This window comes from Thalassophryne amazonica, chromosome 1, assembly GCF_902500255.1.
Source record: "Thalassophryne amazonica chromosome 1, fThaAma1.1, whole genome shotgun sequence".
Lineage (NCBI taxonomy): Eukaryota > Metazoa > Chordata > Actinopteri > Batrachoidiformes > Batrachoididae > Thalassophryne > Thalassophryne amazonica.
The window spans coordinates 127654901-127676925 of NC_047103.1; the positions used below are offsets into that span (position 1 = coordinate 127654901).

Consider the following 22025-nt stretch of genomic DNA (forward strand, 5'->3'; position numbering starts at 1 on the left):
TTGTCTTCTAGGATTTTGAGTGATGGCAAATTCACATTTATCAAAACCCTTGAGTAGTTGTGTCAGATACAACATTCCTGTACAGTTGCTGCAAGGTGCCATGTATTCTGCTTCGCAAGTAGATAACGCTACTGCGGCTGCTTTCCAAGGACACAACGGGCCCATTTTCATTTAGACATATACAGTATCCTGTAGTACTTGCGTCTTCTATGGCATCTGCTGCCCAGTGAGCATCACTGTAGGCATAATACCCATTTATTACTGTCACTTTTCCTGTAACATAACGCTTTGTTCTTTGTCCTTTCAAATATCTGAGTACATGTTTAGCAGTAACCCATTGTTCCTCTGTAAGATTGGTAAAGTACTGGGATAGCCTGCTTACTACAAAGCTTAAATCTGGTCTTGTACAAGTAGTAAGGTAAATAAGGCTTCCTACTGCTTCTCTGTACTTTTGCACATCATTTAGCCCATTTGCATCAGCTGTATAATTAAGTTTTTGTTCACAGGGTGTTGAACGAGGTTTACTGTCCTGCATGTTAAACCTTTCCAATAGCTTCTCAACATATTTCTTTTGTGACATTTTTACATATTCATTTGACTGTTCAATATCAATACCTAGAAAATATTTGAGTTTGCCCAAATCTTTCATCTTGAATTTAGTAGTGAGCATTTCTTTGGCTGTTTTCATTGCCTTCCCGTCACTTGCTGCTATGAGTAAGTCATCAACCCAGATTATTATGATCTTATTATTTGCTGTCTCTTTTGCATAAATACAATGATCTGATTGGTTTTGGACAAACCTGTTTCCAATCAACCATGAATGTAACATATGATTCCAATTACGACCGGATTGTTTCAATCCGTAAAGTGACTTTTCAAGTTTATAAACCAGCTTTTCTTTAGAATGTGTTTTTATCTCATACCCCTCTGGCTGCTCAATGTAGAGTTCACAATCTATGGGCGCATGGAGATAGGCAGTCTTAACGTCCATCTGGTGTAAAAGTACGTTTTCCTGAACTGCTTTCTACATTAGTACTCTCACACTGGTCATATCTGCTGTTGGAGAGAATGTTTCATCATAATCCACTCCATTCTTTTGACTATATCCTTTTGCCACATAATGTGCTTTAAATTTATCAGTGCCATCTTCATTCTTTTTGATTGCGTATACCCACTTACCCCCCACTGCAGTCTTGCCTCTGGGTAAAGTGGTTAGTGTGAATGTCTTATTGTCTCTCAGTGACTCGATCTCATTGTCCATTGCTCTGATCCAGCTGTTGGAGTCGGACGACTCCACTGCTTCCTGGAATGATTGTGATATTCCACAGGCCAGTCTATAACAATAGTCAATGTTAGTGAGCACCTGATCATCACTGTCCATGTCAGTATAATACTCATCCAGGTAACTTGGCTTCTTTCTGATTCTGGTTGGATACCTTGGAATGCATAGCCGGCGCCACGAGGGGGCGTTTGGGGGTGACGCCCCCTCACGTCATCAACCTCGGATGTTAGAGTTAGCAAAAAAATAAAAAAAGTACAATGAATGAATGAATGAATGAATGAAAACTGTTTATTTCGAACATTTGATACAACAACAATTACAAGACAGATCAGTAAAGACAACAACAAAAAAGTTCCTACTGTGTACCCAACATGTCCGAAAAGGGGTAGGGTGAAGCATCATCTTATTTATCCCTACCCCTTCTTCCCCACAACCAGTATACCCTTTGCCACATATACACATAGATTCCTACACACCTAAAACTGATATCAATATATATATACTCACAAAATATAAACGCAACACTTTTGGTTTTGCTCCCATTTTGTATGAGATGAACTCAAAGACCTAAAACTTTCTCCACATACACAATATCACCATTTTCCTCAAATATTGTTCACAAACCAGTCTAAATCTGTGATAGTGAGCACTTCTCCTTTGCTGAGATAATCCATCCCACCTCACAGGTGTGCCATACCAAGATGCTGATTAGACATCATGATTAGTGCACAGGTGTGCCTTAGACTGCCACACATAAAAGGCCACTCTGAAAGGTGCAGTTTTATCACACAGCACAATGCCACAGATGTTGCAAGATTTGAGGGAGTGTGCAATTGGCATGCTGACAGCAGGAATGTCAACCAGAGCTGTTGCTCGTGTATTGAATGTTCATTTCTCTACCATAAGCCGTCTCCAAAGGCGTTTCAGAGAATTTGGCAGTACATCCAACCAGCCTCACAACCGCAGACCACGTGTACCACACCAGCCCAGGACCTCCACATCCAGCATGTTCACCTCCAAGATCGTCTGAGACCAGCCACTCGGACAGCTGCTGAAACAATCGGTTTACATAACCAAAGAATTTCTGCACAAACTGTCAGAAACCGTCTCAGGGAAGCTCATCTGCATGCTCATCGTCCTCATCGGGGTCTCGACCTGACTCCAGTTCGTCGTCGCAACTTCGCACAGCCATTGAAGAGGAGTGGGCCAACATTCCACAGGCCACAATTGACAACTTGATCAACTCTATGCGAAGGAGATGTGTTGCACTGCATGAGGCAGATGGTGGTCACACCAGATACTGACTGGTATCCCCCCCCAATAAAACAAAACTGCACCTTTCAGAGTGGCCTTTTATTGTGGGCAGTCTAAGGCACACCTGTGCACTAATCATGGTGTCTAATCAGCATCTTGGGTATGGCACACCTGTGAGGTGGGATGGATTATCTCAGCAAAGGAGAAGTGCTCACTATCACAGATTTAGACTGGTTTGTGACCAATATTTGAGGGAAATGGTGATATTGTGTATGTGGAAAAAGTTTTAGATCTTTGAGTTCATCTCATACAAAATGGGAGCAAAACCACATATACATACACATACATATATATATATATATACTCAACATAAATATACACCTACACATACCTACTTACATACAAAATACTATATATTTACAAGCCGAAGCAAAAAACAAAAACACCCTAACCCTCATTACCCTTCCTCCTCCCTATACCTAGAAAAAAAACATATTTTTGTACCGCTGTTTGAACTGGTTCATGCTTGACATTGCTTGAGCCCCACTCCCAATCTGTTCCACATCCTCACCCCACAGACAGAAATACAGAACCTTTTAATGTTGTTCGTGCCCACTGATGCTTTAAATTAAATTTCCCCCTCAGACTGCAATCCCCTGATCTGTTAACAAACACTATTTTTAATATTTGCTGGAAGTAAATTGTTTATTGCTTTATACACGATTTGTACTGTTTGAAAATGACCCAAGTCTGTGAATTTTAAGAATTTGGATTGTAAAAATAGTGGATTGTATGATCTCTATAGCCAGTATTATGAATAATTCTTATAGCTCTTTTCTGCATTACTGATGTACATCATCATGGTTACAATGACAATGAGTATTGAGTACAATGAGTATTTTGTGCCATGTCTGTAAGTCAAAACAACCATTACACATGTCATTACCTTCATTTGTTGTATTAGGAGGTAGTACAATTTGTTAGCACATTAATGGGGAAAACAGTACCATCTTTGTGTTTGAGGGCATCATTTCCTTCCTTAAAGTTCACCGTTGCTCCACTAGCCGTAGCTGCCTTCACAGAGAAGATGTCCTGTGAGTAAGAAGGGATGAATAAAGTGCTCCTCAGTGTGGCTGCATGGTCTGCCCTTTGGTGTCGATCAGGACCACCTCTACATCCCCACGCTGCTTGGCCACTCCCTGGTACTTGGTTCCATCGGCCAGCTCCACACAATGGGCCTCATGTATCAATGTTGCGCACTTGTGGCGTAAATTTACGGCGTAAACTTGAAATACACCAAAGTCGCCGTGACATGTATCAGCAGTGCGCACCTGCCCATTTCTGGCGTACGCCTGACATGATCTTGATAATGCGGCGGGTGGAAACAACCGTAATTATAATAAACACGCCATAAATATTCAGACTCCGCTTCAGACACACCCTCATTTTACGACATGGAAGCCAGGAAGACGGCAATGAAAAAGAACTTCCACCAATCAGCGACGCGTGCAAAAACGGGCCGTTGTATCAATGTTTTGTAGTATATAATCAATAAGTGTTACAGTGGTCCCTCATTAATCGCTGGAGTTACGTTCTAAAAAATAGCCCAAAATACGCAAACCGCGACGTAGTCAGCGTTATTTTTTACAATTATTATAGACGTTTCAAAGCTGTAAAACCCCTCACTACCAGTTTATACACTTTCTCAATCAGGCATGAACATTTTCTCACTTTTCTCTCTGTGTGTAAACACTCTCAAAGTTCAAACCTTAGTAGGGAAAATAATACCAAACTGTTTTCAGGCCCACACATTTGTTTGAGAAATAAAAATAGAATGTTTTCCTATAAATAATTATGATGGCTTTTAGAACTAACAAATTCATTTTAACGATCAATGAACGAGGTCAGACACATAAGAATTATTATAGTGACTCACCAGTATGTCACAGATCGGGCCTCTGCGTCCTGACGCTGCACCTTTTCCCACTCACACCTGGCTGCAGGTGTTTGTTTCTGAGTGACAAACACAGTTTATGAGTAGTTGTTGGCGCTCTTTTTTTCTTCTGGGCGACAAGATTCTTATAACAGATATGCAGAACACAGAACACTGTAAAAAAAAAGGCATGCAAAATGCACTAAATACTCCGCGAGACTCCGAGGCCACGACAGGTGAACGGCGTTATAGCGAGGGACCACTGTATTCTCTTTTCACATGTCAATAATTCTTGACATGTGGATATTTGCTTGCTCAATTAATAAGACACGCCTAATTTTTCAGATTTCTTTATTTTTTAAATTGTATTTCTTATTTATTTTATTGTGAAACTGAAGGAGACGACAAAACCTGATTGCAGCACGGGCGAATTAAGGGAATGACGAAACTACAGCTGTTATTATCAATTTCACTGTCCTAAAACGATCACACCACATGAAGTTAAGCTCATCGCTGCTCTGGCTCCAGGCTCGAAGTCTGGAGAAAGGGCGTGCAGCGCTTTCTTTGCAGTCAGCGCTGTGGCCACAGATCGTGCTCCATAACAATCCTGCAAAAGCGGGATTTGTATTGATTATTATGTAGTATAATCAGGAAAGTGTTATTTATGTAACATTTGCATTGATTTGTATAATGGCACTGTTTATCATGTTGATCATCTTCATTTTTATGTGGATTCCAGCACTGGTTCATTTTGGTGTATAATATACGCCACCTTCTCGACCTGGTGTGATATTTTCAGCGCAGCGTACACAACGACCACATTGATAAATGCCAAGTAGCGCAAGCCGTTTTGGTATACACCCCATATACGCTCAAATATCGCCGTACGCAACGTTGATACATGAGGCCCATGAGTCTCTGCCTTGAAGCTTGCATCAAACAAAACCTTTGAACTTTGTCTCATCCGTGATTATGTGTGATGTTGCCCCAGCGTCAACCATTAGGCCTTTCATCTTAACTCCTCGCCCTGGATAGGTGTCCACTTCTGCGTCCCTCGTCAGGAAAGCATAAGCCGTGTTTCCACTTTCCTCCTCAGACACCTGTCTGGCATTATCTCCCCTTGGGTCTGCATCTGCAGTTTGCCTCTCTGTGTGTAGCATTTTTACAAAAGCTGCGCCACTGCTTTCGCTGGCATGTTCTAGCTTTGTATCCTTTAATGCCACATTTGAAGCACACCATATCTGCCATGTTCTTATCTTGCACACTTGTGGATGCGGGATATGTTTTGGCTTTGATCTTCATCACTTTATCCCCGGATGGTTGCACACACATTTTCTCAGTGTCTTCAAATGACCTTAACCTTGTTTTAAAGTCTGAAAACGTCATGCTGTCATCACTTTGTGTCACATAGATGGTGAATGGCTTGAACGGCTCCGGTAGGCCTTTGAGCACCATGGCAATGAGCAAATCATCACTCATAGCTTCCCCTGCATTTCTCAATGCTGTTATAATAGTCTCTGCTCTAATAACGTACTCTGTCACACTTTCACCACTTGATTTCTGGGGACTGGTCAGCTCAGTATAAAGGCTAATACCTTTATTTAATTAATTGCCTTTACCTGCATAATATGCACGTAGTATCTTCAGTGCTTCTCTCCCATCATCAGGGGCTTCTCTCATGATCAAGCTCAAACCTTTATCGTCCAAGAACTGTATCAACTCAGCATACGCCTCTGCGTTTTTCCTCTTCGTCAGTCTCATCTTCGTCACAAGGTTGGTAAAGTATCGTATCTTTGAGCCATTGTAACACAAATGTCCCAGGAATTGGTCTCCCAGAGTTCATAACCTTTTTCATCTCCGTCAAAGACCAGGCGGGACCAATCTTCCACCTGACCGCTCCATCCTCTGGGCACACATGTTGAGGCTAGCACGCTATAACAGCTTCCCTTTGCTCTCGGAGCACAGCGGTCCGTCACGACTTTCTCCTCTCTCCTCGGCACTAAACTTTTGCCAAACTTTATCTGTGGAGCTTCCTGGGCCCATAACAGAAGTGTAACGCAGCAGCTCAGCGACAGCCCCAATTAGCAAGGGAAATAAAGCGCGTGGCCATCTGTCTTCAGCATGACTGAAATTCTGGTTTATTATCTTACGTCATCATATAAGCGACAACAGGTCAGAGGTCATTGAATAATAAAAATAATAATAATAATAAATCAATGTACAATTTGAGAGCACAACAGCACAACACCAATAATAATAATTACAAATATTAACAGTGCCAAACGTGACGTGCTTGACAAACCATAATAACGAGAACAAAACAAAAGGCAGAACTAAGACCTAAGGTGGCGAGTCAAAAGTGGAAACCAGAAAACTAATGATTATAACTAAAACAAGAGTGGACCTGATACAGAAAAGTGAATACAATAAAGTTACAAAACAAACGGGTGGTAAAACAGAAACTAAATGCTGAACAGAAAACAAAACCGGTGACTACATCATAAAGCAATGAATAACTGACATACAGTGTGCTCAAAAGTTTACATACCCTGGCAGAATTTTTGCTTTTTTGGCCATTTTAAGAGAATATGAATGACAACAAAACATTTTTTTTTCACTCATGGTTAGTGGTTGAGTGAAGCCATTTATTGTCAAACAGCTGTTTCCTCTTTTTAAATCAAAATGACAAGAGAACTACCCAAATGACGCTGATCAAAAGTTTACATACCCCTGTTCTTAATATTGTGTATTGCCCCCTTTAACATCAATGACAGCTTGGAGTCTTTTGTGGTAGTTGTGGACGAGGCTCTCTGATGGTAAAGCTGCCACTGAATATGTTTCGGACTTTATTTACATCAATTACAAAGAAATACAAACAATATGGCACTTTATGGTACATCTACATGGAGTAGACTGTTCTCAAAAACTGAGTGACTGTGCAAGAAGGAGAAAAGTGAGGAAAGCCACCAAGACACCCAGACAACCCAGAAGAAGTTATAGGCTTACGTGGCTGTGATTGGAGAAATTATGCACAGTGCAAGCTTTGCATTTTGTATCACCAGTTATGTATCAGCAGTTGCATTTTGTTATCACCAGTACTTCATGATGAAGTGGTATAGAGGAGGATTTTCTTAAAAAGAAGACCTGAAAGTTTAGCTACAAATTGCCAGAAGGTACATTTGAGATGCAAGCCTGGATTTGATCTGTTTTGGTGAAAGAAAATCCTTCTCTGCTCTACTCCACTATGAAGCTAAGAGTAGTGATGCAAAATGCAAAGCTTGCACTGTGCACAATTTCTACAATCACAGCCACGTAAGCCCATAACTTCTCCTGGGTTGTCTGGGTGTCTTGGTTGCTTTCCTCACTCTTCTTGCACAGTCACTCAGTTTTTGAGAACTGTCTACTCCATGCAGATTTACCATAAAGTGCCATACTGTTTGTATTTCTTTGTAATTCATGTAAAAAAGTCCAAGACATATTCAGTGGCAGCTTTACCATCAGAGAGCCTCGTCCAAAACTACCACAAAAGACTCCAAGCTGCCGTTGATTTAAAAAGAGGAAACACAGTTGTTTGATAATAAATGGCTTCACCCAACCACTAACCATGAGTGAAAAAAAAGTTTTTGTGTTGTCATTCATATTCTCTTAAAAATGGCCAAAAAAGCAAAAATTCTGCCAGGGTATGTAAACTTTTGAGCACAACTGTACTAAACGACAACAGAAAATAAAACCCAAGACTGACAGAACAGAAGCTGACAAGTAGGTCACTGAGGATAAAAAAGCAAAACCGGAGAATACATAAACTACTACAGAAGATCTATATATATGAAAGGCAAACTTCCACAGTGATTATGCAATCAGCACCAAACTTGATATGGTGACTGGGGGCACCAAGGCAGACAGCTTTGGGGCCCTTGTGTTGAACGTGCACGTGTGCAAACACACGTAGACACACACACACACACACACTAGATTAAAGCATCACACACATTAAAGTGAAAGTTTGTTTTGTCTAAGAATTCTAGCAATAATGATTAAAGCTGAATTCTGTAATGATAAATAGATAAAGAGAAAGATTAAAGCATTAAATTATTGGTTCCCCAGAAGTTCTTTTTGTCTAAGATTTCTAGCAATAATTATTAAAGATGAATTCTGTAATAGATCTATAGATTATTTCTAGCAATAATGATTAAAGCTGAATTCTGTAATCGATAAATAGATAAAGCAAATAGATTAAATCATTAAATTATCGGTTGCCCAGTAACCATAAAGAATTAAAGTGAAAGTTCTTAAGTGCAGAAGTGGCATCAAATCATTAAAGTACAGAAGTGGCATCAAATCATTAAGATACAGAAGTGACATCAAATCATTAAGGCACGAAGTGACTTCAAATCATTAAAGCAAAGAAGTGACACCAAATCATTAAAGTACAGAAGTGACACACACAGTCGACCTTAGATAATATACTTGCTTTACAGCAGGTACACCTGCTAGTCATGAATAAATGAATGACTGCAAAATTAAATTATAACCAACACTTGAACCGGTCACTACAGTATACACAAAGGAAAGCAATAAACAAAACCGAACAAAGACTTAAAACACAAAGAAAAAAATTTGGAAAATTAAACCAGAGAACCACAGAGGAATTTAATCAGTAGGCTCAGAGCAAAAACCCAGGGCCGGGGCTGAGCCTGACACTGTCATCAGGAAAGGGCTGTCTCTTCAAATTTCTGAGTTACTGGTCTTCAAAATGATGAATATTTTGTGTGCGAAAATATATATATTTTCGCACACTATAATAATTTACAACAGGCTATTGATGCTGGATTCATTCAATCTGAAGACAGAACTGTCTGCAGGAGGGAACCTGACTCTGCAAAAGTCTTAATTTAGAAGTTAGGGAACACTAAAAGTGGTTCCGGCTTTTAAAAAATACTTTTTTTCCAATGTTTGACTTGGAAATTCACCATGTGGGCAACTACCCATGGTCATGAAACGTTTTCTCTATAATTGTACATACTGTATTTGTACATAATTATACACATCATTTACTCAAAATCAAATCAGCTTGTTTTCTCACATCATTCATTTTTTTTTTCAAATGTCGACCTCTTTAATCCTGTGACTGCTACATCTTCTGCTCAAGAATTCATCCAAACTGCTTGCAGTGCATTTGATGTCCTTCAACAGCACCATTTTATAGCTAAGGTAGATTGTAGTTACCTCATTAACCTTAAAGAAGTTCTTCAGGAGGATTAAGTCATTGTTATGTTGGACTTTGCAGAGATGAGGTGCAAGGGTTTCACTAGGACAATGACCAGGCAACACTTCACCCCTTTGTGGTTTATTACAAATCGGTGGGTGAGCCTCAGCATTCCTCAGTTTCTGTGATATCAGATTGCTTTAAGCATTGTACCATGGCCTTCATTCCAACTGTGATATTATGTTTCAAGCTTCAACTTCCATTTCTCAGAAAACCCCTTTACTTCAGTGATGGAGCAGTGAGCCATTATAAAAACTATAAGAACTTCTCAAACCTCTGCAATCACCAGAAAGATTATGGAATTGATGCAAAGTGACATTTTTTTTTGTTTGTTTTGTTTTGCAACCTGTCATCACAAGAGTCCGTTGGTGGAACAGTCAAACATTTAGTTGGAAGAGCCGGCCTTCAGGCATCTCCAGTTGGACACATTCTTACAGCTTCTCAAATGTATGATTGGTCACATGACAACATTCAGGGAGTCACATTTTTCTATATATCAATGGGTAATGTCATTCATAATGAAAAAACTAGCCAAGCTAACTGGAACAAGGTCCCACCATTCCTTTAGCCCAATTTCAACAAACTCATTGAAAATGAAAAGGATATCAGCTGATGTTCATTTTACTGGTGTTGGTACAGAGCACCCAGCATCTGAGGCAGATAATGTGAAATTACAGCCAGGAAAACATGTTTCGTGCTTATATGATATAGAATTGTTGTTGGTTGCATTGTTGTGCGGTCGAATGAAAATAGCGATATGTTCATCAACTTCATGAAGCAGTTGAAGACTGGACATCTCTCATGCCCTGCTTCTGATCACCAGAATGCCTTCTAGAACACAATATGTGTTGTGTCATCAACTGAGCTCCAAGGAAAAAGTGTAATGTTTTAAGAGCCTGCGCCTCATGACACAACATTTATTCAGAAGAAACTGCCATCATGACTCATATGTTTCACCAGTATGGTACCCAGATCTCCATATTATTACCAATTTAGGAATAGTTAGAGAGCAGGTACTGTCAACTTTTCTCTGAGTTGGAGAAGGAATACATATAAAAAATATTGACATTCCATGTTTGACTTTAGTGGTCACAGGACAAAAAGGTAAGAGTTTTTTAAATACATAATTCAATATGAAGGAAGTGAGACAACAAGCTGATGTTATGAGCAAATGATATTAAGATATATACAATTACGTACAAAACATTTCATCACCATGGGTAGTTTCCCACATGGTGAATTTGGCAGTCTATTATTGGCCAAACAGTGTATTATTTAAGCTGGAAGCTTTATTAGAGTCCCATCAATTCTAAATTAAGAGCTTTACAGAGTCATGTTTCCTCCTGCAGACAGTCCTGTCTTCAAATTTAATGAGCTCAGCATCAATAGCCTGTTGTAAATGATTGTAGGCTGACAATGACCCCTGAAAATAGATTTTTCCATTTTTGCGAATAAAAACATCACCAATTTGGAGACCAATAACTCAGAGACTAGAAGAGATAGGCCCTTTCTGATAACAGAATCTGAAAGCCTGTGTCTAAATTACCCAGGAAAGCAAAGATACATTCAGCCTTTGCTTGTTTCAGAGATATTGGCATCCAAAAGTGGCTACTCAACAACTTACACCATTTGCAAGTCTCAAAAATAGGCACAACAACCCTTTTTTTAAAGGCCCTTAGTTCAGACAGCCTTAGGGTTTTCCACCTACAACTGTCCACATGTTCACTATACATGTAGAAGCACCAACACAGTTTTTTAAGCCACATCTGAATCATTGACTGTGGACGATTTCTGGACTTTGGTTGAGTTCATATGGAATGAATCATAAAGTAATTAAAATGCATACACTTACATGCATACAATGCATACACTGGGTGTCGAGTTCAGTTCTTCAATCCCCTGCTTTAAATTTGGGGTTCAGTATCAGTCATTTTAATAAACAGAATTTCATCAAGTAATTATATTGAAATACATCATGTTCACCAGTAAGGATTATGTTCTGTGGAACTGCAGGTATCGTACAGAGATGGATGTTGTCATGTCACGTTGGAGACGACTTGGGGTGACACTGACGGACAACATCCAGAAAATCCAGGAGCTGATGGGAAAACTGCTACAGTTTGAGGTGAGACAAATGATCTTGTAGTCAGACAAAAGACACATAATTTATCAGTAATCTAAGGTGCTCCCATCTTAAACTGTCTCTTTCCTCAAGAATGATGTCAAGACATTAAAGAAATGGATGGCAGATGTAGATGTTTTCCTAAATGAGGAGTGGCCGGCGCTGGGGGATTCAGAAGCACTGGAGAAGCAGTTGGAGCAGTGCACGGTGAGGACACTTCAACATCTTGAACCTGGCAGCCTGTCAAGGTTGACTTACATCAAACTATTCCTGTTAAAAGCAGAAACATACTCCAGTTTCACGATGCAACATATCACTTCACAAGTGTTGTTAATCACATGCTGTGTTTGCCACCAGGGGGCATATTAATGCTGAAACAGTTTACTTATAGCAGAATATCTTCAGTGTCCCGTTTGGGATCTCAAGTGATTGCTTCTGTCATAGTCGTCACTGTACAGCTGTATAGCAGCATAATTCTGGATAAACTTAGAGTTTATCATTGAAAATGTGCGCAATTTTTGCCTTTGTCATTGTTTGAGTCATATTTTTCTACTTGGCCTTCATATTACTGCTTTTGTGATGCCCCTGTGCTTGATGCCAGTATTGCAACTCAGTGTTGCAATAGTTAATTTCAGAAAACGCACTCAAATATCACTCTTACATATGAATAGTAGACTTACGAGACCTAATTCTCGAAAATAAATAAATAAAAATAACAGAAAAATGTGTGACCAGTGGAGATATTGGCAACCCGAGCCTAAATACTCACATCAGCCAAAACCTACCCATAACCTAAATTGATTTTGTTTGTTTTTTGTCCCCCGCCAGGGAAGAAAAAAAGAGATATATTTGCAAGTATTAAAGTCAGAGTCTCATAACAATACATTAAGGCTGGAAGCAGCAGGATCTAAAAGGCTTGGACCTTTGTCCTGTTTCAGAGTTATTGGCACCTCTGGTGACTTGATGAGTCCATAAGCTCTTCCCCCAGAATCCTAATGAAAATTAACATTGCAAGAGCTTTGCCTGGCACAGAAAGCGTAGTGGAATACCCCTGTAGTTGTTGTAATAATGCAGTCACATTTTCCTTTGGAGAGAGGGACAACACATCCTTTCTTCCAGAAGCAAATGTTGCTTGTAATGCTTGCAGAACAGCATCCTTGCCTGCCTGAAGAATTTCAGCCCTTATACCACAGATCCCTGCAGCTTCACCTTCCTTCAGCTGTTTCAACATCTTTGCAACCTCAGTAAGATTCTGTAACTGGCAGATGAACCAGTAGGCTCATGGCAGAGGAAATTTACTGGCAGGATGATCAATCTTACTGCCCAAATTAGGCAAACCGATGTCACAGTACAACATACTCATCTGACAGGGTTGTGCCATCACTTGCCAAGAATACAGAGGGACAAAGTATAGGTTTGGAGGAATGCATTGTTTGGATTCCTTCACAGGCACTTCAAGGGTTACTTAACCACAGATGGCACTCAGCGATTCTTCTAACGAATGCCCCCTTCTACAGCCTGGAATTGCCACCAAGCTTTGAAGTACAACTCTGTAAACATTGTCAACACCAGTGCAATCCCAGCAACTTTGAAGATCTTGTTGTGTTATCCTACATTCTATCGGGGCCATATGTTATGCCTATGTTTGCACCTTTTCCATCCAGTTTTCTTGCAGACTCCTGCAAATAAATCCAATCTTGAGGTCTATCAAGTATACAATGAAATGTTGGACCTTAAGTTGGAGTAAATGTGAGGTGTGTCATCTGGAAATGTGTAAACATCTCCAGTTACTTTCTAGGGTCATGTGATGTGATGTTCTGTGGAAAAAACCCACTATGTTAAGGGGAGGTACTGTATGTAGTTGCTGTAGTTATTATAATTTTTGTTGTACTTTAACTGGTGAAAACCTTCTGAATTTGACAGAAGGCAGAAAAGCCCAACTGGATGTTTTTTTTACAGACAGCCCCAGGTTACACTAAATAGGTTAAGCTCAGGTTATGAACATGAACGTATCTGATGGAAATTTAAAATAAACCTCCGGCTTCATGAATTCCAACAGTATGCAAGTTATCCTTCAAGGAAATGGGACAAATAGCTTAGATTATTGTATTTTGCTATTTGTCTTCCATGAAGAAGTAGATTCATAAATACTGAAAATGGCTAAATATAATTCACAGAGAGCAAATGTTGTGCATTTTGTTTGGCCAGGCCCTGGTAAATGATATCCATACCATTCAACCCAGTGTGAACGGCATCAACGAAGTGGGGTTGTACCTTAAGAAAGAGGCAGAGCCACCATTTGCCATCTACATCCAAAAAGAACTAGATGAACTCAATGCCCAGTGGGAGAACATCTGCAAGCAGGTTTGTGTTTCTATGCCAGGACCACAACCTTGACCCATGGTGTCCCGCTTTAGGAATCTATTTAATTCTTTGCACTCATTCAGGCCTACACAAAGAAGTCAGCGCTGAAAGGCGGCCTGGATAAGACCATGGCTCTGAGGAAGGAGATGCAGGAAATGCAGGAGTGGATCAACCAGGCTGAGGAGGACTATCTGGAAAGAGACTTCACCTACAAGACACCCGAGGAGCTACGCAAGGCTGTGGAGGAGCTCAAGGTGTGAGAATGAGAGATACAAAACCATGAAACATTAGATGTGTGGATGTCAGAGAAATTGTTTGTCAAAAAAACAATCCCAAAACATATTTATCCTATTGAAATCTTCCCTTTCTTGTTTCTCTGTCACTCCTTCTTGATCTCATTTAATTCCCACTAAATACCGCTTCTGTCTGCTTGCCTCTCTTTTCGTTGTTCAACTAAAAATCAGCTCTTTCTCTTTCACGCTGTCATTATCGTGGCTTTTTTCCAACACCTCTTCCCATTCCTGCCTTCCATTCTTTGCACTGATTTGGATTAAATTGCATTGACTCATCTGTTCACCACTTTCATAAGATTAATAAGATGTATTTATAATGCAAATTTATTTCAGTGTTGGCTTTGCAATGAATTCAGTCACCTTGGCAGCACTCGTCCCGGATCATTCAGCCCACCTCCTGCAAAAGTTTACTTGAGAGTGAAGTTGAAAATTAAAAATTGATTTCACTCTCTGTCGCTCCTCTTACTAATCTCCCCCCATTTCTTTTAAGTAATTTTTTCCTCCTTGCTTACACAAAGCTTTTTTGTACCCCCCCACCACCACTCCCCCGTCTTCATCCCCTTCATTACCCCTGAAAACGAAACTATTTGTGAATCTGCTCTTTCGTCAATTCCCTTAATCCCCCCTTCTCCCACTGCCTCCGTTGCTTGGGAAAGTATTAGCTGGTTCATTCATTGATTTGCTTGCTTGCTTGTTTCTCTGTCTCTCTCTCTCTCTTCTCACACTGCAGCTTTGACAACAAAAGATTCATTTGTTGATCTGTCCCTCTGACCGTTAAGCCCTCACTGTCTCCGTCTTTTCCTTCTCCTTTTAGATGAAGTTTAAGATCTTTATTGATATGATGACTTTTTTGAAATGTATTTGGAGTTATCAGCAAAAGCAAATTTTCACATTTTGTCTCGTCTTTGACTGATGTCCCAATCCAGTTAAAACAATTGAAATCAGCCTAATTAGGCTTTTATTCTCCCAATCAATGTGCATTTAGTCTAGTGTGCAATTAAGACCTCATAGTACATCTCTGAGGCAGCCTTCGCCTCACTGCAGGACATTTACCAGTCCTATTGAAGACACAACCTCATCCATGACCGTACACAGCCCCAACACTCACTCTTCACACTCCTACCATCAGGCAGATGCTACAGGAGTCTGAAGTCCAGGGCCTGTAGCCTCAGTGCATCTCAATGCCCTCTCAAAGAGCTCCTAACTTAGACTAAAATCAAAGTCAACACTTTGAGCAGTAGTTGCCACCAGGTACCAGAAGAAAACCTGGACCAGAAGTCCCAGTGGTGGGAATGCATGGTGGACTCAACTGAGTCCCGAACTTCAGTCATTTCTCGCAAGGCTCGGGTGATAGCTCCTCCATCAGCGGTGTTATCTGGAATGAAAGTGCAGCACGCTGTGCCCACTATAGCGCACACACCTCCCTGCGGTGCAGTCAGCAAGTCCAGAACCATACGGTTCTGTAACACCATAAGTCAGAGGGCTCTTATTTCTTACGTCGTAGCATTTGCCATAGCGAGGGTGGAGTTCATAAAACGTAAAAAGCTGTATTGTGTCATTTCCACTTGATCTGCCACTAGGTTGACCCTGGCTTGAGGAACAAAGCCGAATAAAACCCTCCATCCATCCCCAAAGATACGTTTATCTGGAGGTATGTCTCCTACAGTATCAACTAGGGTACGTTTGGATCATTTGATCCTGTTTGCTTCCCTGAATTTGAGAGTAGAGGTCGACCATAGATGTTTAGGGATGTAAACTAATTCTTCATGTAAATACACTAATCCGCATGTCCCTCCCCAAGCTGGAGGGAGGTGGGCATAGACATTGGTGCCGCAGAGCCAATAGTAATCAGTTAGTATCCTTTTAACCTTTTTGGAGGGAGCAATTGTGGAACAACCACATCCTGACAAATTATAACACCACTTTTTGTCATCAAATGATTTCTTGTAGTGTAGCCGCCTTAAGGTTGCATTGTTAGCAGAAGTATTATTATTCATGCATTGTTTTGGGGCAGTTTTATTCTCATACTGACAATAGGTGTAGATTGCATTGCACAACCATTCGGGAACATCGCCTAATCGTCTAGAACCATTGGCCGTCACGCAATAGTCAAAAGCGTGCTATATCAGTAGGTCAGATATTAGTAGGGGATTTTTTTACTTGGGACCATGCTATTGCATCGGGTGTTCCACTCGCTGAACAATCTATGCGGGATAACGCGGAAAACCCGGTTATATTAATTGGGATGGTGAAATTGGCCTGATCTATATCTGTACTTATTCATGGGTGCGTGGACAAAGCTAATAAACAGCCCATTTTAATAAGTGGTGGTACTGTAGCATGTAGCCCATTGTGAGTGCTGGACACTGGCATGTGAGCGCATACATAACAGTTAGATTGATTAGCCATGTGTGAAGTGTAATTCACAAATCTCCACCACATATTCATGGCATATGGGTGGCATGGTATCTCTGGCATGTCGACGTATCGTTTCTCTGTAGTGGTCAGCTGTTGTTTCGGCAGTTGAACACGTAGCATCCATTGTTCGGCTATCCACCAAAACATTAGTCCCACCAGAACCATACATGCTAAGACCACAGCACAACAGCCTGTCCTGCAATGGGAGGGACGAATACCTCTTTGGCCCGCTCTCCCTGCTTATTCATTTCAGGCATTGTTGCTAGGCTACAGTGTCACCAGGGAACCACACCTAATTGAGTAGGGATCCCCCTGCTTCACTGACGTTGAGACGAACCACCCCTATACGGTGGAACCCCTTTGTAGTCAGACTTCCTCACTACTCGTTTGAGGCTTCTGGCACACGCTGCAGCTAACAGTGGCTTAGATGTATCCACGTCGGTCTTTCAGCAATCTTCATGCGTGGGTGTAGTCAGTAGCACTTGATATGGTCCTTCGCAGCGTGGACTGGACCAATACTTTCTTTTGATGACTTTCACGAACACCCAATCTCCTGGCTTGACCAGCACTTTATCCTGTGGAGACAAAGAATCAGGGGCAGTGAATGTGCATTGGATATTTCTTTTTGTTGTAAAGTTTGTCTCATAAAGTCAGCTAGAGTCTGTTCTTCGTCTGCTGTCTTCAAGTCCATTGAAAAGAGTGGTAGCCTATAAGGTCATCCATAGAGGATTTCAAAGGGGTCAGTCCTGAACTGGTCGAGTTATGTGCATGTACAGCTTCACTAAGTCCAGGCATTCAGGCCAGGGATGGCCTGTGTCCTCCATGCATTTTTTTCAGTCTGCTTTTCACTGTTCCATTTGTGCGTTCTATCAGTCCTGCACTTTGCGGGTGGTATGCACAGTGATGTTTCAGATTAATTTTCAAATTGTCAACCATTTTCTCCACTACTTCGTTCACGAAGTGTGTCCCGTTGTCACTGTACATTGTTTCTGGTATCCCATATTGTGGGACAATGTTTTTACAGATTGCTTTTGCACTGTCAGTGCGTCAGCATGTCTTGATGGAATGATTTCAACCCATTTGGAGAATGCATCAATTAACACCAGGCAGTATTTGTATGGACCACTTTGATTTAATTCAATGAAATCCATATGTACTGTCTGAAATGGGTACTGTGACTGTGGAAACTGTCCACGTTTTGGTCTCATATTACCCTGAGGGTTGTGTTTCATGCATACAATGCATGTTCTGCAAAAGGTTTTTGCATAGGAATTAAACCCAAAGGTGTGAAAATGCTGTTCAATCAGTGATACCATCCCTCCAGTTGACACATGGCAAGGACCATGGGTACAATGGCAGCTGTCTTGTGAAGATTTTTAGGAAGGATGGGCCTGTCACCAATGAGGTAGATGTTTGAGGAATTCAGTGTCGCCCCTTTGTTCAACCACATAGTTTTTTCCTGCTGTGATGATTGTTGTTGCATGTCTTTCAGAATATCTGAGTCAATAAGTGGAACGTCTGTGTCAGCTGTATATGCATCAGAAACACTGTAATTACCAGCCGCTGCCACTTCAGCAACTGTGTCAGCGAAGCAGTTTCCATTGGAAACATAATCAGTGCCTTTAGTGTGTGCAGCACATTTGCATAAAGCAAGAGCAGATGGGAGGGTTACAGCATATAGTTAGAAGGTCTCGCAAAAGGTCAGCATGAGTGACTGGTTTTCCTGTAGAGGTCACCATGCCTCTTTGTTCCCATTGTTTAGCAAAGAAGAAAATTGTAGAGAATGTATACTGGCTGTCTGTATAAATGGACACCTTTTTCCTTTGGCCAGTATGCATGCTCTTGTCAAAGCAATAAGTTCTGCTGCTTGGGCAGAGTGGGAAGAGTTGAGTTGTTTTGCTTCAATGACAGAATCAGGCAGGGCTACGACAGCGTAGCCTGTAAATGTTTGTCCATTAGCACCTTTAAAACAAGAACCATCCACAAACCAGTGCTCACCGTCCTCATAGGCAACGTCAGTGAGGTCTGGTCTGGGGAGCTGAAGTTGTTGTGTTTCAGAGAGGCAGTCATGTGGTTCTCCATCATCTGTTGTTGGCAACAGAGTAGCCAGATTGAGAATTGAACATCTTTCAATAGTAATGTGCGGTTGTGACAACAACGTAGCCATATAGGCTAATTGTCTGGCGGGTGACAAGAAAGACATTTTTGATTGTAACAGTAGGACACTCACTACATGTGGAACTTTGACTGCCAGTGGGTGAAACAAAACCACATCAGCCGTCTCTTGTACAGCCATAGCTGTGGCACATTCTTCTTGGACACAGGGTGGGAGTCCTTGTCCAACAGGATCAAGACATTTGGAGTAGTATCCCACTGGTTTCAATTTGTCACCATGTCATTGTAACAAAACAGCACACGTGAAGCCACGTTTACAATCCACCATTAAGGTGAATGGTTTATCGTAGTTCGGCAGGGATAAAACTATGGAACCCACAAGCTCCTTTTTGAGGTTCACAAATTGTTCTTCTGCCTCAGGAGTCCACATGATTGCATCTGTCATGTTCATAGGGGTGCAGTAAATGAGATAAAGTAAGTGTTGTGTTTTTTCTGCACAACAAGAGATCCAGGTACGACAGTAATTACAGAGACCTAAAAAGGCCATCATGTCAGTTTTGTGATCTGCTTTGGAGCATTTAAAATTGCTCCTTTTCTCATCCTGGATACACTTGCCTTCTGCAGAAAGTGTGTGGCCCAAATAGGTCACAGATGGTTGCACAAACTGAAGTTTACACATCTTAACCCTGTTTCCTGTTTTTGCAAGATGTTTACGCAATGCCATAGTTGCATTTCTGCATGCTGCTTCCGTTTTTCCAGCCACCAAAATGTCATCGACATATACCAGCAGCTGAGAATCTGGGGGTGGATCAAAAGTAGCCAAGCAGCTGTTAATAGCTTGTGTAAATATTGTGGGGCTGTCAGTGAAACCTTGTGGTAGACGAGTGAAAGTGTATCGCTTGTATCGGAAAGTAAATGCAAACCAGAACTGAGATTCTTTGTCGATAGAAACCGAGAAAAAGGCATTGCTAATGTCAGTCACAGAGAAATGTGTGTGTTCAGGTCGCAGAGTGTTCAAGAGCGTATGTGGGTCAGGCACAAGAGGTGCTCATGACTCCACAGCTTCATTGACTGTTCTGAGATCTTGAACCATTCTCCAATTTTCACCATCGGCTTTTTTCACTGGGAAAATAGGTGTATTGCATGGTAAATCAGGACATTCAACAATGATCCCTGCTTTGTGCAGATCATCAATAACAGGTTCAATGCCCGTTTCTGCATCAGGTTTGAGTAGGTATTGTTTCACAAAAGGTCTCTACTCAGATTTTGGTTTGATTTGGACAGTTGCAATGGAGGTCAGCAGGCCCACATCCGTGGGACTGTTAACCCAAAGTTCAGGTGGGAGTGTATTCAGCAATGCTTTATTTGTATCTGAGAGCATGGCTGATACTAGCTCCTTATCTCATTCTTGTTCATCGTGCACCACTGGAAGTACATCAACCTTGCAATACATCACTCTTCTGTATAAGTTCAATGATGGACTGTATTCCCAGTCGTCGGTTGAATTGGCATCCCAATCTAGTGCATTTTCGGCTTTTTTGGTCAGAAAACCGGATGTTTCTGGTTTGCACAGGGAGAGGTGGGGGGCCCAGCCTCCGAAAAACAGGGCTTTTGCAGATGGAGAAAGAGTCACTCCACAAACCGCTGTTGATTTTCTGTCTGTGTACATGTATTCGACAGACTGTGGTTCTGACGTCATTTTAGAAAACTTAGTTTGATATCTGGGGTCTGGTCTGTAAGTGTAGTACAATGTGATGTGTAACTGTTCAGGATGGAGTATATGCTGTAAATCAGTCAATTGCTTTACAGCATTTTGAAGTAGGCATGAAGCCTGTGTCATGTCCGTCAGGTCCAACAAGTATCTAGTCGCTTCTGTGGCGTCATAAAATATGTCATCTGTAGTCAGTCTGACCACTTTCATTCCTCCTGAAGTTGGAAGGACGCCAGTCTTTAGACTTTGTAACAAGTCGCGCCCCAGGAGATTCACTGGACATGTTGGAGAAAAGACAATGGGTTTGTTTATTTCACGGTGGGTGTCTGGATCAGTAATGTTCACTGGTTTCAACATTACTTCTTGGTTAGTCATACCATTAGCTGATTTCACAGGGTTTGTAAGAGTAGAATGGGAGGCAGAGCCTTCAGCTTTCAGGCTCCTCTCCTGTGGAACCAGCTCCCAATTCAGATCAGGGAGACAGACACCCTCTCTACTTTTAAGATTAGGCTTAAAACTTTCCTTTTTGCTAAAGCTTATAGTTAGGGCTGGATCAGGTGACCCTGAACCATCCCTTAGTTATGCTGCTATAGACGTAGACTGCTGGGGGGTTCCCATGATGCACTGTTTCTTTCTCTTTTTGCTCTGTATGCACCACTCTGCATTTAATCATTAGTGATCGAGCTCTGCTCCCCTCCACAGCATGTCTTTTCCTGGTTCTCTCCCTCAGCCCCAACCAGTCCCAGCAGAAGACTGCCCCTCCCTGAGCCTGGTTCTGCTGGAGGTTTCTTCCTGTTAAAAGGGAGTTTTTCCTTCCCACTGTAGCCAAGTGCTTGCTCACAGGGGGTCGTTTTGACCGTTGGGGTTTTAATAATTATTGTATGGCCTTGCCTTACAATATAAAGCGCCTTGGGGCAGCTGTTTGTTGTGATTTGGCGCTATATAAAAAAAAATTGATTGATTGATTGATTGATTCTTTTGCTTTAGGGGGCAGTGTGTTCCTCACTGTTCTACATGCGCCCGTATCACACAAGAACTCAAAAGGAAAAGCATTTACCACCAAAGTGATGGTGGTTTGTCTTTCATGCCCATCATTGTCCATGCTCCACAAATGTCCACTGAATCCAATTTGTCATTGTCAGAATCATCAGAGTTATCCTGCCTGTTAGTTGGTGTGACAGGAATGTCATCTGATTTAAATACTGCAGTTTTTGCAGCTTCTAGTCATTTTTCAAAGGGAGGGGCTGATGGAGCGGGGCCCTTCCTT

The 22025-nt window shown here is 41.3% G+C and overlaps 1 protein-coding gene across 1 annotated transcript in view; it reads left to right on the forward strand.

Moving 5' to 3' along the window:
- Positions 1–22025, forward strand: part of dmd (dystrophin) — a 1392820-nt gene that overhangs the window by 762031 nt on the left and 608764 nt on the right. The window contains exons 27-30 of the mRNA XM_034174291.1: positions 11749–11860; positions 11951–12064; positions 14066–14221; positions 14305–14475. Coding sequence (XP_034030182.1) covers positions 11749–11860; positions 11951–12064; positions 14066–14221; positions 14305–14475 — 553 coding nt within the window. The remainder of the gene's footprint in view (positions 1–11748; positions 11861–11950; positions 12065–14065; positions 14222–14304; positions 14476–22025) is intronic.